This window comes from Equus quagga, chromosome 7, assembly GCF_021613505.1.
Source record: "Equus quagga isolate Etosha38 chromosome 7, UCLA_HA_Equagga_1.0, whole genome shotgun sequence".
Lineage (NCBI taxonomy): Eukaryota > Metazoa > Chordata > Mammalia > Perissodactyla > Equidae > Equus > Equus quagga.
The window spans coordinates 16,530,934-16,553,294 of NC_060273.1; the positions used below are offsets into that span (position 1 = coordinate 16,530,934).

Here is a 22,361-nt window from a genome sequence, read left to right on the forward strand (position 1 = left end):
TCAAATGCATCCACCTGGCCACCAATCCTCAGACCCTCCCTAGTTACCCACTCCTGGGGTGGTTCCCAGGCACTGAGAAGTCTCCAGAGGAGAGAAGGTCGCAACCCCTTAACCCGGCGCAGCACACCAGGCCTCCCTGCCCCGCCCCCGCCTTCCGCGCTGAATTGAGAGATCACCCGCCAACCGGACCCCAAAACACCCTCGGCTCTTCCACCCCCGCCGCTCTCGGGGGGCAAACGGCTACCCCGAACGTTCCAGCTGGGAGCAGGAGGGGTTGCATCTCCTGTCGCCGGAAGGGAACTGCGGGGCGCCTCGGGCCTACCCAGGCCGCCCCCTCCCCACGTGGCTGCAGTCACTCAGCCTTCCAAAACGCGAGGCGGGGGGGCGCCCAGTTTCTTGGGATCCAAGGGAAGAGGGGGAAGGGGGATGACGCAGGTGGAGAGGGGGCTACGCGCCCGAAAGGGCACCTAGACCGAGAAATGGGAGCTCAGGGGGGAGTCGAAGACCCTGGCGTTAATTTGGGGAGAAGAATCCACCTTTGGTGCTTGGAGCTCCCCTCTCTGCAGTGACGCGGGAGGGGGTCCTCGGTAGAGAGGAGAGACCTGGTGGGGAGGAGGGCACCCATTTTCAATAACTCCGAGGAGACGGTTTGGAGACACCTCAAACAGGTTTCCTCAGAAGAGACAGGGTCTCGAGGGTGACATAGGGCTGGCAACCCTTTTATCCAATCTAGCGGCAGCTGTGTGTCTGTGCGCGCGCGTCCCAGCCCGTCCCAGGGCCTCAAAGGGATGAGGCTTCCCTTACTACCGAGCCGACTGCCCTCAACCCGGCGTCCCCGCGCCCCTCCATTTGCCCGGCCCGGGAGGGGCTCTAGAGGGCCAAGGGCACCCTGTACTCTCACCTGGTGCTGGCGGCCGCGCAGCCCCTGACCTGCAGGGGAGCGCAGGGAGGAATACGAGGCAGAGGAAGACACTCGCAGCCGGGCGGGGCGGGGCGGGGTGGGGCGGGAGTCAGGGCCTGCTTCCTCTTCCCCGCCCCGCCCTCCTCCGCCCCTCGGCGCCGCTGGGCGGGGCTCTCCCCGCCCCCGCGGCAGGAAGGATCCGCCCACGGCGGACACAGCCGCGGCGCCGGCCATCTGCGAAGCGCGCTCTCCCGCAGCGTTTTGGAGCCGCCCAGAGAAGCCCCAAAGGAGGAACCCATGAGGAAACTGAGGCTTAGAGAGAGTGGTCCTTCCTACACTCTTGGCTTGAAATGAGACTGCTCGGGACATCTCTAAGACAGGTGGACTGGCAGCTGAGAAGGGGTTTTCGCAGGGTCTTAGGGCTTCCCCTGCCTAAATACCCTGAACCGGCTCTTCTGGAAGCATCTCTGGAGCTCAGGACTCACAAGCGACGAGGTACGCCCTTCGCTGGAAGGTTTGAAAATGCAAGTGTCACGAGCCAGTGAGTTCCTTAAAGATGGATTAGATTAGTATTTCCGTTTTCTAGATGAAAAAGGCCAAACCTGAGTCCCTCAGTTCTCATTCAGTGCCCGAACACATGTTTCCCGGCCCAAATCCAGCCCATAGAGCAGAGTTTCTCAAGGGCGGTGCTTGACATTTGGGCGGGAAAATTCTGTGTTGTGTGGCTGTCCTGTGCACTGTAGGATGTTTAGCAGCATCCCTGGTCTCTCCCCACTAGATGCCAGTAGTACTCAGTACTCCCCTTCCCCCTAGTTGTGACAACTAAAAATGTCTCCAAACAAATGTCCCCGATTGAGAACCACTGCCATAGAACATTCTTTAGGAAAGAGAGAAGCAATCACAGGGTTGTAGCAAGGACTGGTGCAATAATGGCTGTGAAGAACTTAGCACATATTTGGCAGGTAGGAGGGGCACAAAAATACTTGATATATTACTTCTTTATTGTGTGTGTGTGTGTCTTGTCAAGGCTACTTGGTTTATTTTCCCTTTTTTAAATTTAGATATAATTGACATACATTATACTAGTTTCAGGTGTACAACGTAATGATTCGATATTTGTATATATTGCGAAATGATCACCACAGTCTAGTTGTAACATTCACCACCACCATATAGTTACAGAATTATTTTTCTTGAGATGAGAACTTTTAACATTTGTTCTGTTAGCAACTTTCAAATATGCAACACAGTATAATTAACTATAATCACCATGCTGTGCATGACATCCTCATGATATTTATTTTATAGTGAGAAGTTTGTACCTTTTGACTCCCTTCACCCATTTTGCTCACCCCCCAGTGATGTATTACTTCTGCCAACTAATATTTCTAGAAATAATCAGGCTGGTGGATAGAGAAATAGGCTTGGGGATAATAATAATAATAAGCTAAGGGAGTCTGCTATAACTCCACAACAGCCAAGAAAGGGGGAGCTTATGGTGGAGATGGAGGACATGAACAGGAAAGTGTCGCAAAATTCTTCAGTTTCAGTCAGTCCTGCCTGGTTTCATGCACTTTGTTGCGCTGCAGTTATGATGGGTGCCCCACCAGGAAAAGGTTGGTTTTTTTCCTTAGGCTAAAACATTGCAACCATCCTTCCCCGGCGGGTGTTGCTTTGGAAAGCTGACTTGGAGCCCACTGGGATTTTTGTTCAAGGGCGCCATCTAGGGGCGCGTCTCTGAATCCTCTAATTCCTGCCATCTCTGGCATCTTTGTAGGGCCAGCCAGGTTTTGCTTTTCCCTGTGGGTTGGCTGCCTCTCCACCATATCATGTATTCCCCGTTGGTCGGGATCTTAGCATCTCTCCATAGCATAAGGACTTGGTTCTTGTTGACCATTTGATGGGTCAATATAATAAATCCCTGTGCAGCCTCTTCTGCACTTTTCCCCAGTTACTTACTCTGGCTAAGCAACTATTTCAGGCCTCGGAAAAGATCTGTCAGGAGCACTGGGCTCTGAATAAGAAATGTGTGAAAATTTCCAGCAACAGATTGAGATTCTAAGCTGTTAATACCACAGAGATGGGGACAAGCGAGAACATAGCTGACCTCTTCTCCCCATATTATCAGATATAGCAAATAAAAATACAGGACACTCAGTTCTATTTGAATGTCAGGTGAGCAACAGATAACTTTTTAGTATAATTATGTACCAAATATTGAATGGGACATACTTAGACTCAGAATTCTTTGTTGTTTACCTGAAATTTGAATTTAACTGGGCATCCTGTGTTTTAGCTGGCAGCCTTATGTACTTGAGGGCTGCATCCTTGCTTGGGAATTATTGAACAGAAGATTAAGTCAGACAGACAATTCTGGTGCAGGTGAGGCAGCCTGGGGGCGATGGCATTTTCATTCTCTTTGGTGGATATTTTATTTATTTTCTGTCTTTCTTCAGACTATATGTACAGGCCTTTGGTTACAGCCATGGAGCAGATTCCATAATCAGGTTCAAGTCCCAACTTTGCCACTGACCTAGCTGAGTGACTGTGGGTGGGCTACTTAACCTCCCTGTTTCTCAGTTTCCTCAGCCATAAAATTTAGGATAATAATTGTATTTGTCTTTTGGGTTGTTGAGAAGATTTGGAGAGATGATGCTTCTTAAGTACTTAGCACAGTGCCAGCAGCTAGTGTAGCTCAATAAATGAAAACTGTTATTATTGTGTTGATATTTTTGACACAGGTAGACAAAGCACACTAAATTTCAGGTGGAGGTGTGTTTCCTACTCACCCACGGGGTTGTGGGGTTTGTGAGCACCATACTGGGCCCTTTCTAGTTCTTTACTTCGTTAGATTACAGGACCTGTTTTTTGGTGGGATGTCGGATTTCCTGCCCTGTTATAGGATGCCTGGTAATAACCCCATTTCTGTCTAAACCAAAATCTCAAACCCTGCCTCTGGCTCATTTATTCCAAACACTGTTTGAAAGAGTGTATATACCTTATGGTAGAGAATATAAATATAAGGAACGAGAAACCTCAAGGTTATTTTGAAAGTATAGAGAGCCCAGCTTTAGGAAGAAGCAAGAAAAAGGAGAAATGGAAGTATTTGGTGCTATGCGGTGCTCATTGTAGGATCTGAGAATGTTTGTGTTCTGGATGGGTGCTTGATGGAAAGAGCACTGGACTCTGGAGTCATAAGGACAGGGTTCAAATTGTGTCCATGCTACTTATGAGTAGTGTCAACTTGGGAAATTTATGTGTGTATCTCTCTCAGTTTGGGTTTCTTCACTCATTAAATGGGAACATCATAGAATGTGGGGGAAAATTGAATGAAAAAACCACATAGGGAAGCATGGCTTCCAAAAAGAACTCAATGTCTAACTTGATTTCAGAAATTAAGGGAGAACTTTGAAATCGACCGTGTAACGTGCTTTAGATGTTTGGACAGCAGCTAGTGTTGTCACTTGCGTGTATGAGAATACTTGTGTGTGAGTATGTGTGTGCATGTTTCTGTGTTTATAATAAGGAGCATGTTAGCCACATTTATAGGCACATATATAGAGGGCCTACTATGTCGGGTGACCACACTGTCCCAGTTTCCCCAGGACTGAAGGGGTTCCCAGGGTGCAGGACTTAGAGGGGGAAAACCTAGAAAGTCCCAGGAAAGTGGGACGAGTTGGTCATCCTTCTAGTATGTGCAAATTGCTTTACAGGCATTATCCCATTAAACCTTCACACCTATCCTATGAGGTAGGTACTCACATTGTTGCCATTTTACGTAAAAGAAGGACATCTGGAGAGATTAAGCAACTTGCTCAAGCCACATAGCTGCTTAATGAGAAGGGCAGGATCTGAACCCAGAACTCTCTCTAGCTCTAGAGTCCAAGAATTTCACCACCATGTTAAGTGCATTTAGGCCTCTCCAAAGGCACAGTGTCTTATTGCCACTCACGTCTACATTTCTGGATCATTGTTAAATACTTTCCCGTCTTCCCTTCTGTCATCAACACTTCCTGCTGCCCAGCCAGGCCTCCAACAAAGAGAGAGACCAGGACACAGAGCAAAGTCAAGCCCAGTCTTGTATGTGGGCACAGCAGAGGTCCCTCCTTCCTTAGCAACAGACGCTGAAGCCTAGTGACCGGCCCCAGGGCCTGGGTACAAGCACCTCTAATGTTAAAACAGCCCCGAGAGGAGGAGAGAGAAGAGTTCATGCTGCCAGGGGTATTGTTTGGTGGGATGCTTCCTCCCTCTTCTCTGTATTAATATGTAACTCTGCTTCAATTTTTTCTCCACAGCAAACTCATTATGTTCCTGGGAAGGTTTCAAAAGAGGAGCCGCTCAATGGAAGGGAAGAGTGGCTGTCACAGGAGGAGTAGGAACCACAGCAGAAAGCCCAACAGAACCTCCATGCTGCCTCTTCATTCTCTACCCTCCCTTTCTCTCCTCTTCTACCAGGGAACCCCTCAGGGGGCTGAATTCTGTGACCTCAGAGAGGCAGCTTTGTGAACAGGGCTTTCAGAATATCTGGAAAGTTCCATTTTTGTGTCATCCCCATTGTGCTATAAGGAAGTGTGAATTTCACAGCCACTGGTAGGAGAGGAAGAAACTCAGAGCTCTTTATTCATTTTTTAATAGGTCCAGTTAGAGTGGACAACATGAGTGACATGGATTGTTCATCTCAGAAGGTAGGTGTGAATTTTAAGGTGTATTTCTTTTTTCTTACCTGTGTTTTCAACATGTAGGGAATTTGGCAGTGGGTGTGAAGGGGATTTTTCAATCATAGACCAGTTGCCATGTTAGATCCCCTGGACTGAGCAGGTGTGTTAATCACATGTTTTTGTGTCCTTTGAAATATGCTTTTTTGCTGAATTAGGCTTGAGGACGTCTTCAAGTTTCACTATGAAAATTTCAGGAATAGACACCTGTTGTTCCTTTCCCTTCCCTTCTAAGAACATTAGACCATGTGTTCTGTGTAACAGTTCCCAACACTGGGTGCACATCAGAGTATCCTGGGGAACATCTTGAAAACATAGAGACTTGCCCTCATTCCCAAAGATTCTAATCCAGAAGATTTGCAGTGAGGCCTTGGAATCTGTATTTTTAACTAAGACTCGAGTGATTCTGATGTAGCAGGTCCTCAGGCAAGCATTTGTAAACTGCTTCCATGAAGCACGTACAAACATCACATGTAGTCAGAAATAAGTCACCTGAAAGTAATGGTTTTACCCAGTGTAGGTGCCAGAATCTTGGTGTAAAAGCCAAGATCCACTAGGTTGCCATACATTGAAGTGCCCAGAGGAGCATTTAAATGGGAACTTATGAAATTAAAGTGGATTTGTTGATAGTGACTGAGTCCACCGCCTGAAATGAAAACTCTCTGCCATTTACCAGAGACAACACTTGAGCATTAATATTTTTAACAAACTGTTTTGCATAGCCAGGTAGGTTTTACAAACGTCTCCCTCTCTTTCTCCTTGAAGGCACCACAGAGAATTCTTAGCCAGATATGGTCAAGAAAACTCTGTTCTGTTCTAGAATTGATTTCTAGATCTGATGATCTTGTGTGTGTCCCACGTGTTCCTGTCCCGTGGACTGAGATGTTTTCTGCTATCAGGGTATTTATGGTTCTGTGTGTATAAATCTTAATCTGTGCCTATGAACTAGCTTGAAGTTTAATTTGTTCTTCAGAGGTTCTGTTTCTCTCCATTGTGTTCTGCAAAATGCTTAATGCTGGTTTGCTTTCTTGCAAAATGTTGTTTTGCTTTCTTTATTGTCTCAAGAACGGCTTATCTCTTTCAGTGATGACTCATCTACCTCTGTGTGTGTCCCTTGGATGACCATGTCTCAGTAATTCATTCCGGCTTAAATCAAAAAGGGAATTTGTGGGCTCACATAATAACCGAGAAATCCAAGTTGGATCCTGGCATCCAGTTGATATCATTGAGAGTCTTTCTCCTTCTGGTGGCTCTGCTGTCTTCTGTGTGGCTTTATTCTAAGGAATACTTTTTCCCATGAGGCAAAGATGTCTGTTGAGCGTGCCGATTCCTCAGTAGTTCTAGCGAAAGTGTCAGGGAAGACTCTGATCAGCCCAGTTTAGGTCACAGGCCTATCCCTGAATCAGTGTGTCTAGGAGGATAAAGTATTCTGATTGGCCAGACGTGTATCACATGCTCTGCCGAGCCTGGGGCTGGGATCAGCCCACTGTATGACAGGGACTGAAATTGGAGAAGAGCCAGTTGTGTCCCCCAGGGCTCTTATTCTGCCTTTTTTGGTAGGAAGAGTAGCTTCCCAGTTGGTGTGAGGGCTGAAATCAGGTTTACCCCACAATGAGCAGAAGCATGAATGCCAAGACACCTCCTGAATATTGTTAGCATCCTCCCCAACTGCAGAAGGTCAGGGTTTTTTGGTTTAACTACTCGTCCCCACTCTTGTTGTAACTTATTCAAGATGTCTGAAATTTGTGGTGTTTGCTTGTTGCTCTTTTAAGGAAGCTTTTATTTGAAACAGATTTAAAAGCTAGGCCAAGGGAAAGATTTCCATTGACCACAAAACCTTCTTGCTCGTAAAGATGAAATACAGACAGCCCTAACTTCTCAATCAGTATGTGTTGTACATCTGGGATCCTGAAGGAAATCATGAATGACTTCATATCCCTGAAAGTACTGCTGCCAACATCCACCTTGGATGGTATGGTACCCCTTTGGATGACCAGTTTCCTTTCAGGTTGATGCTAGGGCTTTTCATTTTGTTCACGTCATCAGTACAGATGTGATACTAATTTCAGTAGTGAAGGAAGGAGCTCTTGGAGATGATTGGTCAATTCTTAGATCCTTAAAATTGAGCATCTGCTCTGTCAAGAGCAGAGTGACAGACACAGTGAATTAAATCAACAAGGCAAGTTCTCTAAGCTGAAAACAACAGGGTCAGTGTCTCAAACTCATCAGAATTAAGGTGGAGCCCAAGCATCCCTATTTTTTTTTTTTTTTAAAGATTTTATTTTTTCCTTTTTCTCCCCAAAGCCCCCCGGTACATAGTTGTGTATTCTTCGTTGTGGGTTCTTCTAGTTGTGGCGTGTGGGACGCTGCCTCAGCGTGGTCTGATGAGCAGTGCCATGTCCGCGCCCAGGATTCGAACCAACGAAACACTGGGCCACCTGCAGCGGAGCGCGCGAACTTAACCACTCTGCCACGGGGCCAGCCCCCCAAGCATCCCTATTTTTAATAAAATTCCATTGATGAGTCTGATGTACCACAATGTTTGAGAACCACTGAGTTAGGCCATTAGATCGATGAACCTATTTGATGTTTTTAAAGATCCTAGGCTCCATATGCATCTTTGTCTATGGGTTTGCATGTTTTTGTTTAATTTTAAGATCAACCTTCCTAATGTGATTTACCATATTAAGTGATGCCTCCTGTCTCCAATGTGTTGGGATGCAGAGTGATGTGTATTTAAAAGCACTTCTCCTTAACTGGGATGGGGGACCCATCCCCTCTGAGCCTTAGTTTCTTCAGCTAGAACATAGGTATAAAAATCTTGTAAGCGCCTGGCACATCATAATTTGGAATAGTGGCAGATGATGTTATTATTCTTTTAGGACGTTGAGTCATGAGTGAGGGGTTGGTTGGGGAATGGGGAGGGCTAACATCTGATCCATATACCCCCTACCCTGCTACCCCTCACCAATTACCCTGCATGACATAATTTGCCAACCCGAATAAATCAAATCAATCCAATAATGTCTCATCGTACGCAGGAGTTAAGTCCAAAGTGATTGCCTAAGGTGAAAAACCACAGAGAGCCAAAATTGCCCTTGAAAATCCCTTAACCCGTCTTTAAAGTGCTGCACAGCAAACCTCTGAATAAGTCCAGCCCAGCAGTTTCCCTCCAGTGTTGGAACAAATTGCAGTTTCTCCATCAGATCCCCAGATGAAGTAGTTGTCTTGCATATAGGGCCTGTGTCATAGGACAGAAACACACACAGCATCATTCAACGCTGCAGTCATTTTCAGCTCTGCTCAAGAGAGGCTCTTAGGAACTGAGAGTGCCCTGGGAGCCACAAGTTCACCCCTACCTGAGGCTCACTCCCAAGTATACACTCACTGAAGAGAATAGTGGACTCAATATTTTTTCTTTTTTAAGTATTTTTTTCTTTTCACAGGAAGCACAGAGAGTTGCTTATGTGTGTGTTAAACACACAGAAGACAGTGCCTCTGCATGAGCAAATTTCTATTTGGAACTTTGCGTATATGAAACGCAAGAGTTGACTTTTTAAAGTCAACTCCTTTAATCACAGCCCAGGGTAGTGTAGCTTTTGGTGCCCTCAGAATTTAGGCTCTTCCCAGGGGAAAAAGCATCTGAATTTGTTCATAGAAGGGTAGCCAAGAAGGAGATGCTGGAGGAGAGCCAGACTGATAATTAAAAAATGGCACCTACGCAATGGATGGGGATGAGAAGGATGTTTTGTGGGCAGAACTCTGTGCCTAAAACCTTTCCTGGGGATCTCTTTATTCCTCATCAACCTAGAGGCTTGGAAATCTTTCCTACTTCCTGAAGACTGGCTTTGTTCCCATTGCCCACAGATCACCAAAAGTGACTCCATACATCACATGAGCCACTCCCAGATGCGGCCAGAGCTGCCCCCTCTGCCTGCTTCTGCTAATGAGGAACCATCTGAACTCTATCAGGTATGTTCACCTGGCAGCTGCTCTTCTGCTGGTACTAGTGGGGAGCAAACAATCAGCTTTGACAAGTGGGATTAGTGACTTTGGTCATTTCAGCAGGATGGGAGAAAGAACGATGCAGTAGCTCCAAGGTGAGTTGGAATCTGGTCTTCTCACTTAACCTGCTGTGTTATTTAAACTCTCTGAACTTATGCATCTTCACTTGTAAAGTGAGGGTAACTTTCTACCTTATAGCCATGTCTATAAGGAATAAAGACAATAGATGTAAATTACCTGATTCCCAAACTTATTGTACATTGAAAGCCAGTTATTATCCTTGACATCAGAAATTATGGTCACGGTGGTCAGAGAAATACAATTGGTGTCCATTCAAAAAGTGTTTGCACTGAGTGTGCAGAAGGTAGAAATACAGTGTAAGGCATGTGGGACTCCATGAGTCTTGGTGTGAGTGGAGTCTGGACCCCACAGAGCCCAGGCTCCCCAAGAGATGGACCTTATTGTGTCTCACTTTGCGTTTCTTGCCTTGTAGACTGTCATGTCGCACAGCTTTTATCCCCCCTTGATGCAACGCACATCATGGACCCTGGCTGCACCCTTCAAAGAGCAGCACTACCACCGTGGACCCAGCGACTCCATTGCCAACAACTACTCCTTGACAGCCCAGGACCTCAAGCTGAAGGACCTAGTAAAGGTCTACCAGCCGGTCACCATCAGTGTCCCTAGGGAAAAGATCACTCACAGGCTGCCATCAGGTATTTCTGGCAGTGTGCCATAGCAGCTCAGAAAGGGGCTTTGGAGTGAAATTTCTAATCCTGGATTCTGGTCCTGGCTGTACCTCTTGCTGCAGCTAACTTTGGGTAACCCTACAGAGCCTCAGTCTCCATCTGTGAAATGGGAATGATTGTATTGGCTAACATTACGTTTACCGTATACCAAGCACTACTTTATGTGCTTATGTTACTGATTGCTGCATAACAAATTACCCCAAAACAACCTAACTTCTGGCTTCCCAAGGAAGGAGCAAGGAAGAGAGTAAGAGAGAGAAGAGAGCCAGCCAAGACAGAAACCACAGTCTTTTTGGAACTTAATTTTGGAAGTGACATCCTATCACTTTGGCCGTATTCTCTTTGTTAGAAGTGAGTCACTAGGTCCAGCCTGCACTCAAGGGGATTGCACAAGGGCATGGCACCAGGAGGTGGGGATCATTGAGGGCCATCCTGGAAGCTGCTTACCCCAGTACTTTATATGTGTTAGTTTATTTAATCCCACTAGGTAAACATAAATCTGCTTGAGGTTATCCTTTAGTAATTCTTGCTAGATATATGTCGGAGCCTCTTAGTCTGCCCTCTGTCTCAAACTTGTTTTCATGTTTTTTTTCCTTTCTCTGTGCTGTGTCTGGGTACATTCCTCAAATATATCTTCCAATTCACTAATTCACTCTTCAACACTGTTTATTCTTGAGTTTATCATGTCTAATGAATGTTCTCTGTATTAATGACAATATCTTTTCACTTTCAGATTTTATAATTTGTTCTACTTATGGGTGCCACTTCTGCCAACTTTTTATTCTATTATGTGCATAGCCCTTTCAGTATGACCTGGAGGATCTTAAACGTTTATTTTGGAGCACTATTGGTATTGCTGTATTGTTTCCATTTTGTGAATCTGTCCCTTGATTGTTGAGTTTATTGGCTGTCTTCTTTAGTATTGGTTTTTCTCGTGGATTCTGGGGTTTTAGTTTGCAGGCTTATGTTGAGAGTTTTTTCCCTTTTTGCTACATGCATCCTCCCATTTTTTATTAAGGTATAGTTCACATACAATAAAATGCACAGATCTTAAGTGTTCAGTTCAGTGAATTTTGACAGTTGTTTATGCTGTATAGCCACCAGCTCAACAAGATACAGGACATTTCCATCACTGGAGAAAATTCCCCTCTGCTCCTTTCCAATCAATTCTCTCACCTACCCAACATCATCCCACCTCAGAGTAACCACTCTCTGATTTCTCACCATAGATTAGTTTTTCTTGTTCTCACATATAAATGTAATCATATTTACATTGATTGTAATCTTTTGACCCTTCTTAATCTAACTTTTTTTCCTTTTGCCTTCATCTGAGCTCCTAGGGCTCCAAATTAGTACCAGATCTTCTGTTGGTGGCTTGGAACTCCCATCCTAAGGTGATATTTGGGGATCTCGTAGATCTCGTCCCTGAGGCAGTGCGAGGCTGGGCCTAGTTATTATCAGCCTCTCTCTGCTATTTCTAGCCACCATATGAATTGAGGGTCCCTGTGTTTTATCTGCATGACAGAGCTGCTGTCTTTGCAGCCTGTCTTCATTGGAAGGGAGGCTTGCTTCAGCCCTGGCTTTATGCTATGAGGCCAGCTCCAGTCCCCTGCAATCATGGTGTATTCTGGATTCTTTTACTCCCCCAATTATGAGACACCTAACTACTTCTGCCTGCTTCCAGAAGCCGAGTTTATGACTTTTACTTCACATTCTGTTTGTTTCTGATCCACATAGAAAAGGATCTTGTTGAATACTGCAGTGTCTTTTTATTTTTTGGTGAGAAAGATTGGCCCTTAACTAACATCTGTTGCAAATCTTCCTCTTTTTGCTTGAGGAAGATTGTCCCTGAGCTAACATCTGTGCCAGTCTTCTCCTACTTTGTATGTTGGCAAGCAGTTTGTAGGTCTGCACTTGGGATCTGAACCCATGAACCCCGGGCCGCTGAAGTGGAGTACATGAACTTAACCGCTATGCCACTGGGCCAGCCCTTGTCTTTGTAAATTTTTAAGGAGTATTTTGTCTATTAATGTTATATTTTAAGTCAATTGAGGCACTCAAAGTATGAACTCAAAATACATCTTGACTGAGTCTTCATTTCTCTTTGATTCTCTCAAAATGTCAGTTTTAGTGTTAGTGTGTCTTTAACACTTCTCTATTTCTTGTTAATTTTCTTAGGCTAGAGACTTAAGCAAGTAACAATATCTAGTTAAAGTTTAATAATAGAGTTTTATATCATTTATTGGATTTATTTGTAGTTGCCTTCTCTTTATTGCACGTGATCCTGGTTTTTTCTGTTTGTGATAATTATGTAATATTTCCTTTAAAGTAAATATAAGTTTAAAAGTCTGAGTCTGCCTAAAAGAAAAATATTAAACAGTAATTTCCGACGTTTAGAAAATAGAGCATGCAGGATTGGAGAGTGAATCGAGTAGGCAATTCTTAATACTTGTCAGATGTATGGATGGATGGAAGGTGTGCTCATCTCCGTTTCACAGTGGGGGAAGCTGGGGCTGGAGTGGTGAAGTCACTTCTTTGGGGTCACACAGGTAGTTAGTGGTACAGGTGGGATCAGAGCCCACATCTCCTGCTTCATCCCACCACACTGAGTCCACTCCCCTTAGTGTGCTCCTGGACTGTCGTGAGAATCACTTATCTGTGGACAGACAGTGGCCCAGGGCCACTGCCCAGCACTGATGTCTGTCTTCTCCACTCTTCTAGCAACTAAAAGCTCAGCAGAGCCCAGCAAGAAGAAAAGGAAGTTCCCCCCCCAAGACAAAGAGGATCCCACTAGGTAAGGTGTCACTGTAGATTCAGGGGATTGTAGGACACTAGGCTAAACCAAAGAAGGCTGTGGTCTCGTTAAAGCCACACTGCTTCTTAGCTTCAAAGCATTCCTGAACACCCAGTAAGTCATGTTTACTTCCACCAATCCCCTTAATCCAGTTTTTTAAAGCTGTGAATAAAGATAAATTAACCAACTGAACAAAACCAGTGCTAACATATCTATGAGGGGTTTCATGGTTAGAAGTCATCATTGAAATACACCTGTGCCATTCGATGCCACGGAGAAGAGGGACTTCTATTGCAGAGTGACTCTCATCAGGTTGGAGTAGGCCTGACATAGCACCTCTGTGTAGACCCAGGGGCTGAGCTGCATCTGCTTTTTAGGACCATGTCGTCTTGCAGCACCTCAGCCTGCTTGCCCCGGAAGAAGGAGGTGATAACATCTTTGACCCTCCCGGGAAGCAGACCAATGAGTCCAGAAGAACAGATTAATGTGATGTTACAGCAGGAGATGGAAATAGAAAATAAAGAAACCAAACCATCTGAATCAGACTTGGAGGTATGTTCTTGTTACTTCGTTTCTCTCAATTTGCCAAGTATTATTCTTGACATCTCAGTAATTCTAAACTGGGGGAGAACAACAGAATTACTTGGGAAATGTTTATAAATACCAAAGGCCAGACCCCATGACAGACTACTGAATGAGGATGTGTGATTGTGTGAATTCTCTGCTCTGGGAAGTCAGACATTGGTGCCATTGGGTCCTCTTAGAACACAGGTTGCAGAATGGCAGCCCATAGGCAAGGATTGCTAGATTTTGAAAAATAAAGACAAAACAAAAAACAGGACACCCAATTAAATATGAATTTCAGCTAAACAGTGAATAATTTTTTAGTATAACTATATCCTAACACATCCTGTATTTTATCTGGCAACCCTACCATAGGCTGAATTTGGCCTATAGATGTTTTGAAAATGAGGAAAATCTCACATAGGCTAGATTTCTAACCTGTCTTGAAAAAATTAAAATATTTGAAGCTGAACAGTAACTACCTCCTTTAGCTAAGCAGTATGTTCTCTGGTTTGTCACAGTCTCCACCATTCCATGTAATTTTTTTTTATCTCCGCCAACTTTCACTTATTAACATTACCTACTTGGTTTCAGGTAGACTTTTCAGTTTCCATCCCCTGTCTTAAAAGAACAACAGCAAAACTTTAGAGCAAATAGCTTGTGAGTTTATAGTGCGTAGTAAAATGATTAGTAATAAAAACTCATAGTGACTGAGTCTGTGCTCTTAGCAAATTTCCATGCTAAACTTTCTATATCCTTGATCCCATGCAAGACTTGGATACTATGATTATTCCTATCATCTGGGTGTGGAAATTGGGGTGTAGACTGCTTAAGTAAGTTGCTCAAGGTTACACATTCAGTAAGGGACAAAACTAGGACTTAGACCAGATCTGGCGGATACTAAAGTCTCTGTGCTCTTAAGAGTTATGCAGCATTTCTCAGACTTGCCTGAAGATAAGAATCAGCTGGGGTGCTTGCTGGAAAAAAAACCCCAAACTGCCTGAGGAGGGGCCTGTGGATCTGGATTTTAACAAAAGCCTGTCTCCCCACCCCTGGTAAATCCTATAATGAGGGAACTTTGGAAGTCTGGCCTCTATAAGCAGCCTCCATTAAGGTTGGAGAAAGATGAGCTCAGCCTCCTGTGACCACAGACAATTGGCACTGAAGCTCAAAGCTGATTTCAAGCTCTTTTCCTATACTTTGTACTTCTCATACATCTGAAATTACTCACTCTAGAGCCACTCAGCCATCCAGCAGCTTAGAAGCAAGCCCTAAAACAAAGCTTCCTGAAATTTCCAGGTCACATCTGATGTGGGGTCAGTGAGCTGAGGAGTATAAAGAAAGATTTCTTGGACTCTCAAGGTCTGGCAGTAGTGCTGTTTTATTCAGAGAATAGTGTGGAATAGCATGGGGACAGGACCCATGGGCAGTAAAGAGCTGCTGCTGCATGGGGACAGAACCCATGGGCAGTCAGATCTGCTGCTGCTGCTGCTGCCGCTGCTGGCATGGGGACAGGACCCATGGGCAGTCAGAGCTGCTGCTGCTGCTGCCACTGCTGCTGGCATGGGGACAGGACCCATGGGCAGTCAGAGCTGCTGCTGCTGCTGGCATGGGGACAGGACCTATGGGCAGTCAGAGCTGCTGCATGGGGACAGGACCCTAGGGCAAGAGGAGCTGCTGCTGCTGGCATGGGGACAAGACCCATGGGTAGTCAGAGCTGCTGCTGCTGCTGCTGCAAACATGGGTTGAGAGTAGGGCTAAATTTAAGGCATAGATATGTGAGTTCTCTCTTTACAAGACAAAGGAAAGAATATTTTAAAAAAAGTTGTTAAAATGATATCGGGGCAGGTGGGCTCTGGTTATTGGGTGGTCCTATAACTTTTAGATAAGAATCAAACTGGATTAAGTAAATGGCAGAAGCCACCACCTTAAATATTATCTTCGGCTAAAGACAAAGGAGGATGTTGGTGGTGGGGGGAGTCAGCTACATGAGGTTACCAGACAAGCACAATAAACAGCGTAAGTCCTTGCCGTCCCCATTAAGAGTTTCTAGAGAGAAGGTCATCCCGTCTTCCCCCTGGTGCAGAGAGGGAGACACCCCCCACAGATGGAGACTTCCTTCACAAATGCAAATGTCTCTCATCAAAGGAAGCAAATTCCATTCCTCACAGCCTCCTTCTCATCTGCAGTTTTTAACAGTAACCAGCCTACAATAATTCTCATCAACATTGACCATTTTTGTTCAGTTTGTGTGTTTGTGTTGCTTTTCTAAACTCCAAAGCCCACCGTTGATTAGAAGAACGATCATGAGTCTCACTGACTTTGGGGATTTTTTTCCCCCGCTGTCAGCTACAAGCTACAGGATCAAAGTGCTTTGTGGAGGCTCATTGTTGAGGAGGGTGAATTATTTTAGTCCATTTGAGGAGCTTGTCATTCCTCTTCTTAAAGCTCACTAGATACGCTGCCTCCATCCTGCTCTCAGTGCTCATTTCACTGTTCATATCTGCATGGCGTTTGACAAGTCCTTCCTTATACCCCACTGACATCTCTCTGGCTTTAATTGAATCCTCTGGTGTCATGGGGAAAACTTACCAGCCATGTCATTGCGGTGCATGTGAAGTGACAGGCCTGGAAAGCATGGTTGTAACGAGTGAAGGATGGGGGTGGATGTGAACAGGACCCTTTGGCGGCTGACGGGCATGGGCAGGTGGCAGGGCACAGTTAGCCAAATAATTATAATCATTTTCTGTCTGGTGGTTTGTTTACGGAAGAGATATTATTACTATTTGACCAATGGAATCCGAAAAGACATGATTGCTCCTGAGGAAGACAAAGTGATGGTCCGGATTTCAAAGCTGATTTCTAATAGACTGCTGACAAATCCCTTCCTGGAACCCCTGATGATCAACCTTGTGGAGGAGAAGGACAATGACTATTACAATAGCCTCATGAAAAGCATTGGTGAGGCTGGGCATAAATGGGGCAGGGGGTTCCTATTGTGGAGGGCACCTTCTTTTCTCTTACTATCAGCCCTCCACTCTGGTTCCTCTGAAACATCATTTAACTTCCAATTCAAATGCTCCCCACCATCACTCTTGTCTACACCAGCACTTCCCACACTTTAATGTGCATCCATTTAACCTGGGGATCTTGTTAAAGTGCAGATTCTGATTCAGTAGATCTGGGGAGGAACACAAGATTCTGCATTTCTAACAAGCTCCCAGGTGTGGCCCATGCTCTTTACCCCAGGGCAATACTGTGAGTATCAAGGGCCTACTCACATTTTAAAATTTAGCTCAAGACTTGCCTCTTAAGTATTTGTGTCCCTTTACAACCAACCCTCAGTGGTCACTCTGTCATCTGCATCCATAGTACTCCTTGTCTCTACTCTCAACTCATTCTTCTTTGGAACTTCTCCTGTGCCATTATTGCTCTACTGTTATTTAACACTGGCATTGTCTTTTCATTTCTCATGAGTCTCAGCTCCCTTATTAGACTCTTAGCTCTTTGATGGTGATGGACATATTATTGATCCTCGCTCCCTTTCATCCTTAGCTTCATGTGTTGTGCATGCAGTAGGTCATTGGGAAATACTTGATGATGGTGAGTAATGTGAGAAACACATCAAAGGGGAAAGGTGATCATATTAGTTCCACGCTTTCCTATTTTATCTGGACAACAGCTGTCTTTACCAAGTTCCCTAGTTATTTTTAATTTCCTAATTAACTTTCTAATGGTGTCAGGTTAATGGTTCTTTGTCTACTATAGGATAGAGCCAAGCTCATAAGGATAAACATGTAAAGCCTTTCAAATTCCAGCCTCAACCTACTTCTCTAGTCTTATCACCTTGAACTCCACCACTTACATCTGATATTTCTGCGGCAGAATAACTCACAGCTCCATGAGCATATTATACAAAAGTCACAGAACTACACTTCTTATCCTAACAAATGCCACCTCATTCTTTATGACCCAGTTCAAGTGTTATTTCCTCTCTGAAGCTTTTACCAATCTTTCTTTCCTTAGCATGTGAAATATTTGATCTCTAAACTTCCATTCATAAGTGTCTGGTGTCATCTATTGTGTTGATTTTTTGTGTAACTATTTTGGTGTGAGAAAACAACTAAAGATTAATGAGCTTTCAGCAAATACTAGTTCATTGTCATGCATGATCCTAGATATCCTAACAGAACTCAACCCCAGGTTCTCTGTGCTCTACACTGTAAGGTTACATCCCTTTTTCCCCTAAAATATCTTCAGAAAGGGCACACACACACACAGAGTGGAGCTTTTTCAATTTAGTTATACCCAGGGGATTACCAATGACCTTGTAAATGAGGGAGCATTTCCAAGTGTAAATGGACACAGGCTCATTTACCTTTTAAGTCTTAAAGCTAAGAGCACAGATTGTTCAAGGTCCCTACTTAATAACAAAGTGTTTGCCCTGTTGGTTATAGTTGATTACATCCTCATGGACCCAATGGAGAGAAAAAGACTCTTCATCGAGAGCATCCCCCATATGTTTCCTCAAAGAGTGATCCGGGCCCCCGTGCCCTGGCACAGTGTCTACAGGAATGCCAAGAAGTGGAACAAGGAGCATCTGCACATAGTGAACCCCATGATGCTCAGCCTGAAAGATCTGTGGTTTCAAGAGTAAGAAGTGCCTTCCCTCCCTTTTCTTTCTCTTTCTTAATTGCTTTCACACATAAAAGAACATCTTATGCTGGACACTGTGGGAGTAGCCCTGCCTTTGAAGTGAAATGACAAAAATCCTACAACCAAAGTGCATATGAACAATAAGTGGCAACTGTCCACACAGGGTTAAGTGGCCCTCCTTTGTGCTCCCACAACACCCAGAGCCTGTCTCTAAGCACTGGAACATACTGGTTAAGAGCACAGCTGTGGAGCCAGCCTGCTCAGGTCCACATCCTAACTGCTGCATCAGACGTGATATGGGTGTGTTACACCACCTCTCTGTGCCTTGTTTCCCCATCTCTAAATTTGGGGTGATGAGTTTCTACTTCATAAGGTTGATAGGAGGAATAAATAACCTAATACATGCAAAGTACTTAGAATAGTGCCAGATAAAATGTAAGTGTCCAGTAAGTGTTAATTAGCCATTACCTCCATTATGACATGTATCACACTGGATTGTAATTGTGTGTTTCCTCGTTTGTCTCTGTCTAGCCTGTGAGGTATATGGGGCTTGGGTCTCATTCCTTTATGGAATTCAGTGTCAGCACAGGGATGGCAAGCAGTGGTCTCAGTTATATTCATCAGTGACTTAAATTGGCCACACAGAGACGGGAGTCACTTTTTCTTTCTCTTTCATTTTTCTAAATCAAGATATAATTCACATACCATAAAATTTACCCTTTGAAAGTGCACAATGCAGTAGTTTTTAGTATACTCACAAATTTGTGCAACCCTCACCACTATCTAATTCAAGAATATTGTCATTATCCCAAAAAGAAACCCTGTACCATTAACAGTCACTCTCCCTTCTCCTTTCCACTCTGCCCCTGATGACCACTAATCCACTTTCTGTCTCTCTGGATTTTCCTGTTGGACATTTCGTGTCTATGGAAGTATACAATTTGTGGCCTTTTGTTTCAGGCTGCTATCACTTAGCATAATGTTTTCAAGGTTCATCCACATTGAAATGTGTATCAGTACTTCATTCCTTTTTATGGCTAAACAGTATTCCATTGTTTGACTGTACCACATTTTGTTTATCCATTCATCAGTTGCCCTGGGGAGAAAGACTGTCATTTTTTATGGGCCCCTCAAGAGGTGATACAAATCCTGGTGGGAGAATGAGGCCACCAGAGTTCACTGAAAGTTCAGGGCAATTAGACGATGAGCTGCCACCATCTGGGTTTTTTATTAGAAACATGAGAAGCAAATATGTTTACTTAATTTTGATTGGCTGAACTTATCAGTAGCTCAAATATTCTGCTTTGGGAGGATCTCTCACTTTGAATATGTTTAGTCTTCATAAGGAAGCCTTATTACTTGGAGAGCTTACTTGTTTTCCCCATTCTTAGTTTTACCTGTATTTTAAAAAGGAATTGAGGGTGAAGTCAACTTAGGACGGAGCCCACCAATGATAAGATATAAGCTCATTCCTGTCTTTGAACTGAATTCAGTTTGCTAAGGCATTGGAGGTGCCATTCAGGACACTGAAAAATAAACTAATTTTCTAATGAGGCAGAATTGTAGGGAGTAATAATTTATAGAATGGGCCCTGAAGCTATACTGCTTGGGTTCTGGTTCTTGCTCTGTCACTAATGAATTGTGTTACTTGGGGGAAGTTAATCTCTCTGGGCCTCTGTTTCTTTATATGCAAAATGGGAATAATAACATTACTTACCTCATGGGATTGTTGGGCAAAGTGCTTAGAAAGTGCTTGGCATACAGTCGATGTTCAATAAATGAAAGTACTTCTTTAACGACAAGCATGTTTATGGCCTCGAAAAAATTAATTAACCTAGAAATTAAAGAGGAAGTCCATCTTGGGGCTGGTAAAATCTCCAGAAGCTCAGTACCAAGAGGATGTGCATGTGAGTTTAATTTGATCATGTAGTGAATGAAGATGGCAAAATATTGGACCTATAGTTTCTACTGAGAAGAAAGAATTCTTACCACTCGCTTTTTGTGGTTTCCTGAAGATTATATAGGCAACAAAGGCACAAAAATGAACTAGAATCATTTAGAAGGCTTTTGTCAGCTAAGCCAAAAAATCAGCAATGAAAAAGATTTAAGGAAATGATAAAGAGCAGTTTTCTTAAGTGACCTGCATTATTTAACCTTAAAAAATCTGAGAGGTCACCTAGTGATCAGTGCAGGGTGAGGGCCTTGGGGGCCAGAATCAGAGTTGTGATCTGAAGAAAGAAGATTTTCTAGCCAGTGTGGGAAGTTTGTTAGGATTCAATTAAAGATGAGTAATATAATTACCAAGTCATGTTGACAAGGGCCATACTAGGGTTGGGTATCAAATATGTGTAGTGAGTGAGGGCCTCAGGGTTCTATCCTTCCCTGACAGTGCTTTGTAACTTGCCAGATAACATGAAGACTAAGTTTCACCACAAAGGCATGGGAATGGAGTCTCTGGGATTTTAGAAGGATAAGGAAAAGTGCCTAGTAGGGCATTACAGTGGATGATGAAAATGGGAAGCGAGAACTGAGACAAGCTAAGAAAGTGAGCAAAGATCTAGTTGGGGAAGTGATAGGCAGTGATGACTTAAAAGAGTGGTTTATAAGTGAATGGAATGGATTTCAGGAAGACAAATATTGGCCCTGTTAGCTGAAAAAGGCTTTGAGGAGTGTGGTAAAGGGCAACACATCCATTGATCTGAGAGAAAGAGGAGACAGTAAGAGCCTCATAGGAGAGGGCAGGAGATGCATGCATTCATTCAGCGATCTATGTTGAGGACCTGCATTGTGTCAGGCACTGTGCCAAGGGATGCTGTGTGTCTTGGCAAGCCTGCCAGCCATCAGGGGTAGGTCTCTAGGGTTTTTTTGGTTCATACCAAAGCAGTCTTCCTAGTGGTCTTGAGTAGCTCATCCAGAGACCACACTGAGGAGTGAGTGGAAACCACTTCATCATGAAAGCATTGTTTTGCTTGCCCTGTGCTCTGTGTCTTCACTGTTGTAAAGAACTTTGGCTTGCCTGTTTGATATCCCATTTCCCAGCCAGCCAAATGCCAGGTCAGTGCCAAAATCCCACTCCCCGAATGGGTTACACATAGGAAGGCTCAGTGAACACCTGTTGAGTTGGCTCATTTATCTACTTTCTGCAAGAATTCTTGTGGACTATCCACACCCTCTTCAGACTCCCAGATTTTTCAGATATATTAGTTTTAAACTGCTTAAATCTCCTCTCATTGAAAAATGAGAACATATGCCCTTTGTCCTGCAGAATTTGTTATTAAGTGTCTTCTCAGCTTAGGATGTTTCTCTCTCTCTCTTTCGGCAGATTTAAAGATCTCAGGTTTGTTCGAAGAGCAGAATTACTGGAGGGAAAATTGCCTCTGCAGCCTCATGAATATCAGGATGTGATCCAGAAACACTGCATGGAAGCGCGCCAAATACTTCTCAACAAGTCAGTATCTGGCCTCAGAATGGGGCTGAGTCACAGGATCATAAAGACTGAAAACTCTCTGAAGTGAAAACGGGTTTCCAGCCTGGGGGTTGCACAGAGTTTGCTGACTTCCTGCTGACATCTTTCTCTGTCCTCTTCCTTCCTGTTCCCATCCCCCAACAGCCTTTTTGTCTCCTCACATCCACTGCTCTTCAGCCTTCATGCCTAGTCTGCCTCTGCCTTTGTGAAACTCTCTCTGATTACCATTCATTGTGAGGGTACCACCTCCATTCCTTCCCAATGAAATCCTCTAGGCCCTGGATTACTGGACACTGCATTTGACCTGTGTTCAGGTGGCTCAGATAAACAGCTGCAAGGTTCTAAGGTTAGGGGGTTTCCAGTCACTTAGACAATTCCTTTTTCCTTTACAAATGCAAGCAGGGCCATGTCCAAAGCCCGAGAAATCCCCTTATGTAAAATGATGATAGTACATACCATTGGGTTTTTATTATCAGAGAAAATGTATATGTAATAGCTGGCACATAGTAGC

General features: G+C 44.2%; 2 protein-coding genes across 13 annotated transcripts in view; one reads left to right on the forward strand and one right to left on the reverse strand.

Moving 5' to 3' along the window:
• LDAF1 (lipid droplet assembly factor 1) overlaps positions 1-1,014 on the reverse strand; it is a 16,243-nt gene extending 15,229 nt beyond the window's left edge. For all 4 annotated transcript variants that reach the window (XR_006889495.1, XR_006889496.1, XM_046668007.1 and 1 more), the window contains exon 1: positions 902-1,014. The gene's annotated coding sequence lies outside the window, so the exon portion shown is untranslated. The remainder of the gene's footprint in view (positions 1-901) is intronic.
• A 120-nt stretch (positions 1,015-1,134) lies between these two features.
• Positions 1,135-22,361, forward strand: part of DNAH3 (dynein axonemal heavy chain 3) — a 167,119-nt gene continuing 145,892 nt past the window's right edge. For 6 of the 9 annotated variants that reach the window (XR_006889553.1, XM_046668395.1, XM_046668396.1 and 3 more), the window contains exons 1-9: positions 1,135-1,396; positions 5,537-5,586; positions 9,484-9,588; positions 10,115-10,337; positions 13,092-13,164; positions 13,542-13,716; positions 16,500-16,689; positions 18,186-18,381; positions 21,707-21,832. Coding sequence is in view for 8 of the 9 variants with exons in the window: in XM_046668395.1 (XP_046524351.1) it covers positions 1,252-1,396; positions 5,537-5,586; positions 9,484-9,588; positions 10,115-10,337; positions 13,092-13,164; positions 13,542-13,716; positions 16,500-16,689; positions 18,186-18,381; positions 21,707-21,832 (1,283 nt within the window). In the remaining variant the exon portion in view is untranslated. Of the gene's footprint in view, positions 1,397-4,962; positions 5,057-5,196; positions 5,587-9,483; positions 9,589-10,114; positions 10,338-13,091; positions 13,165-13,541; positions 13,717-16,499; positions 16,690-18,185; positions 18,382-21,706; positions 21,833-22,361 lie in introns of those variants that run through there. The other 3 variants (XM_046668397.1, XM_046668398.1, XM_046668403.1) reach the window with 3 other exon arrangements.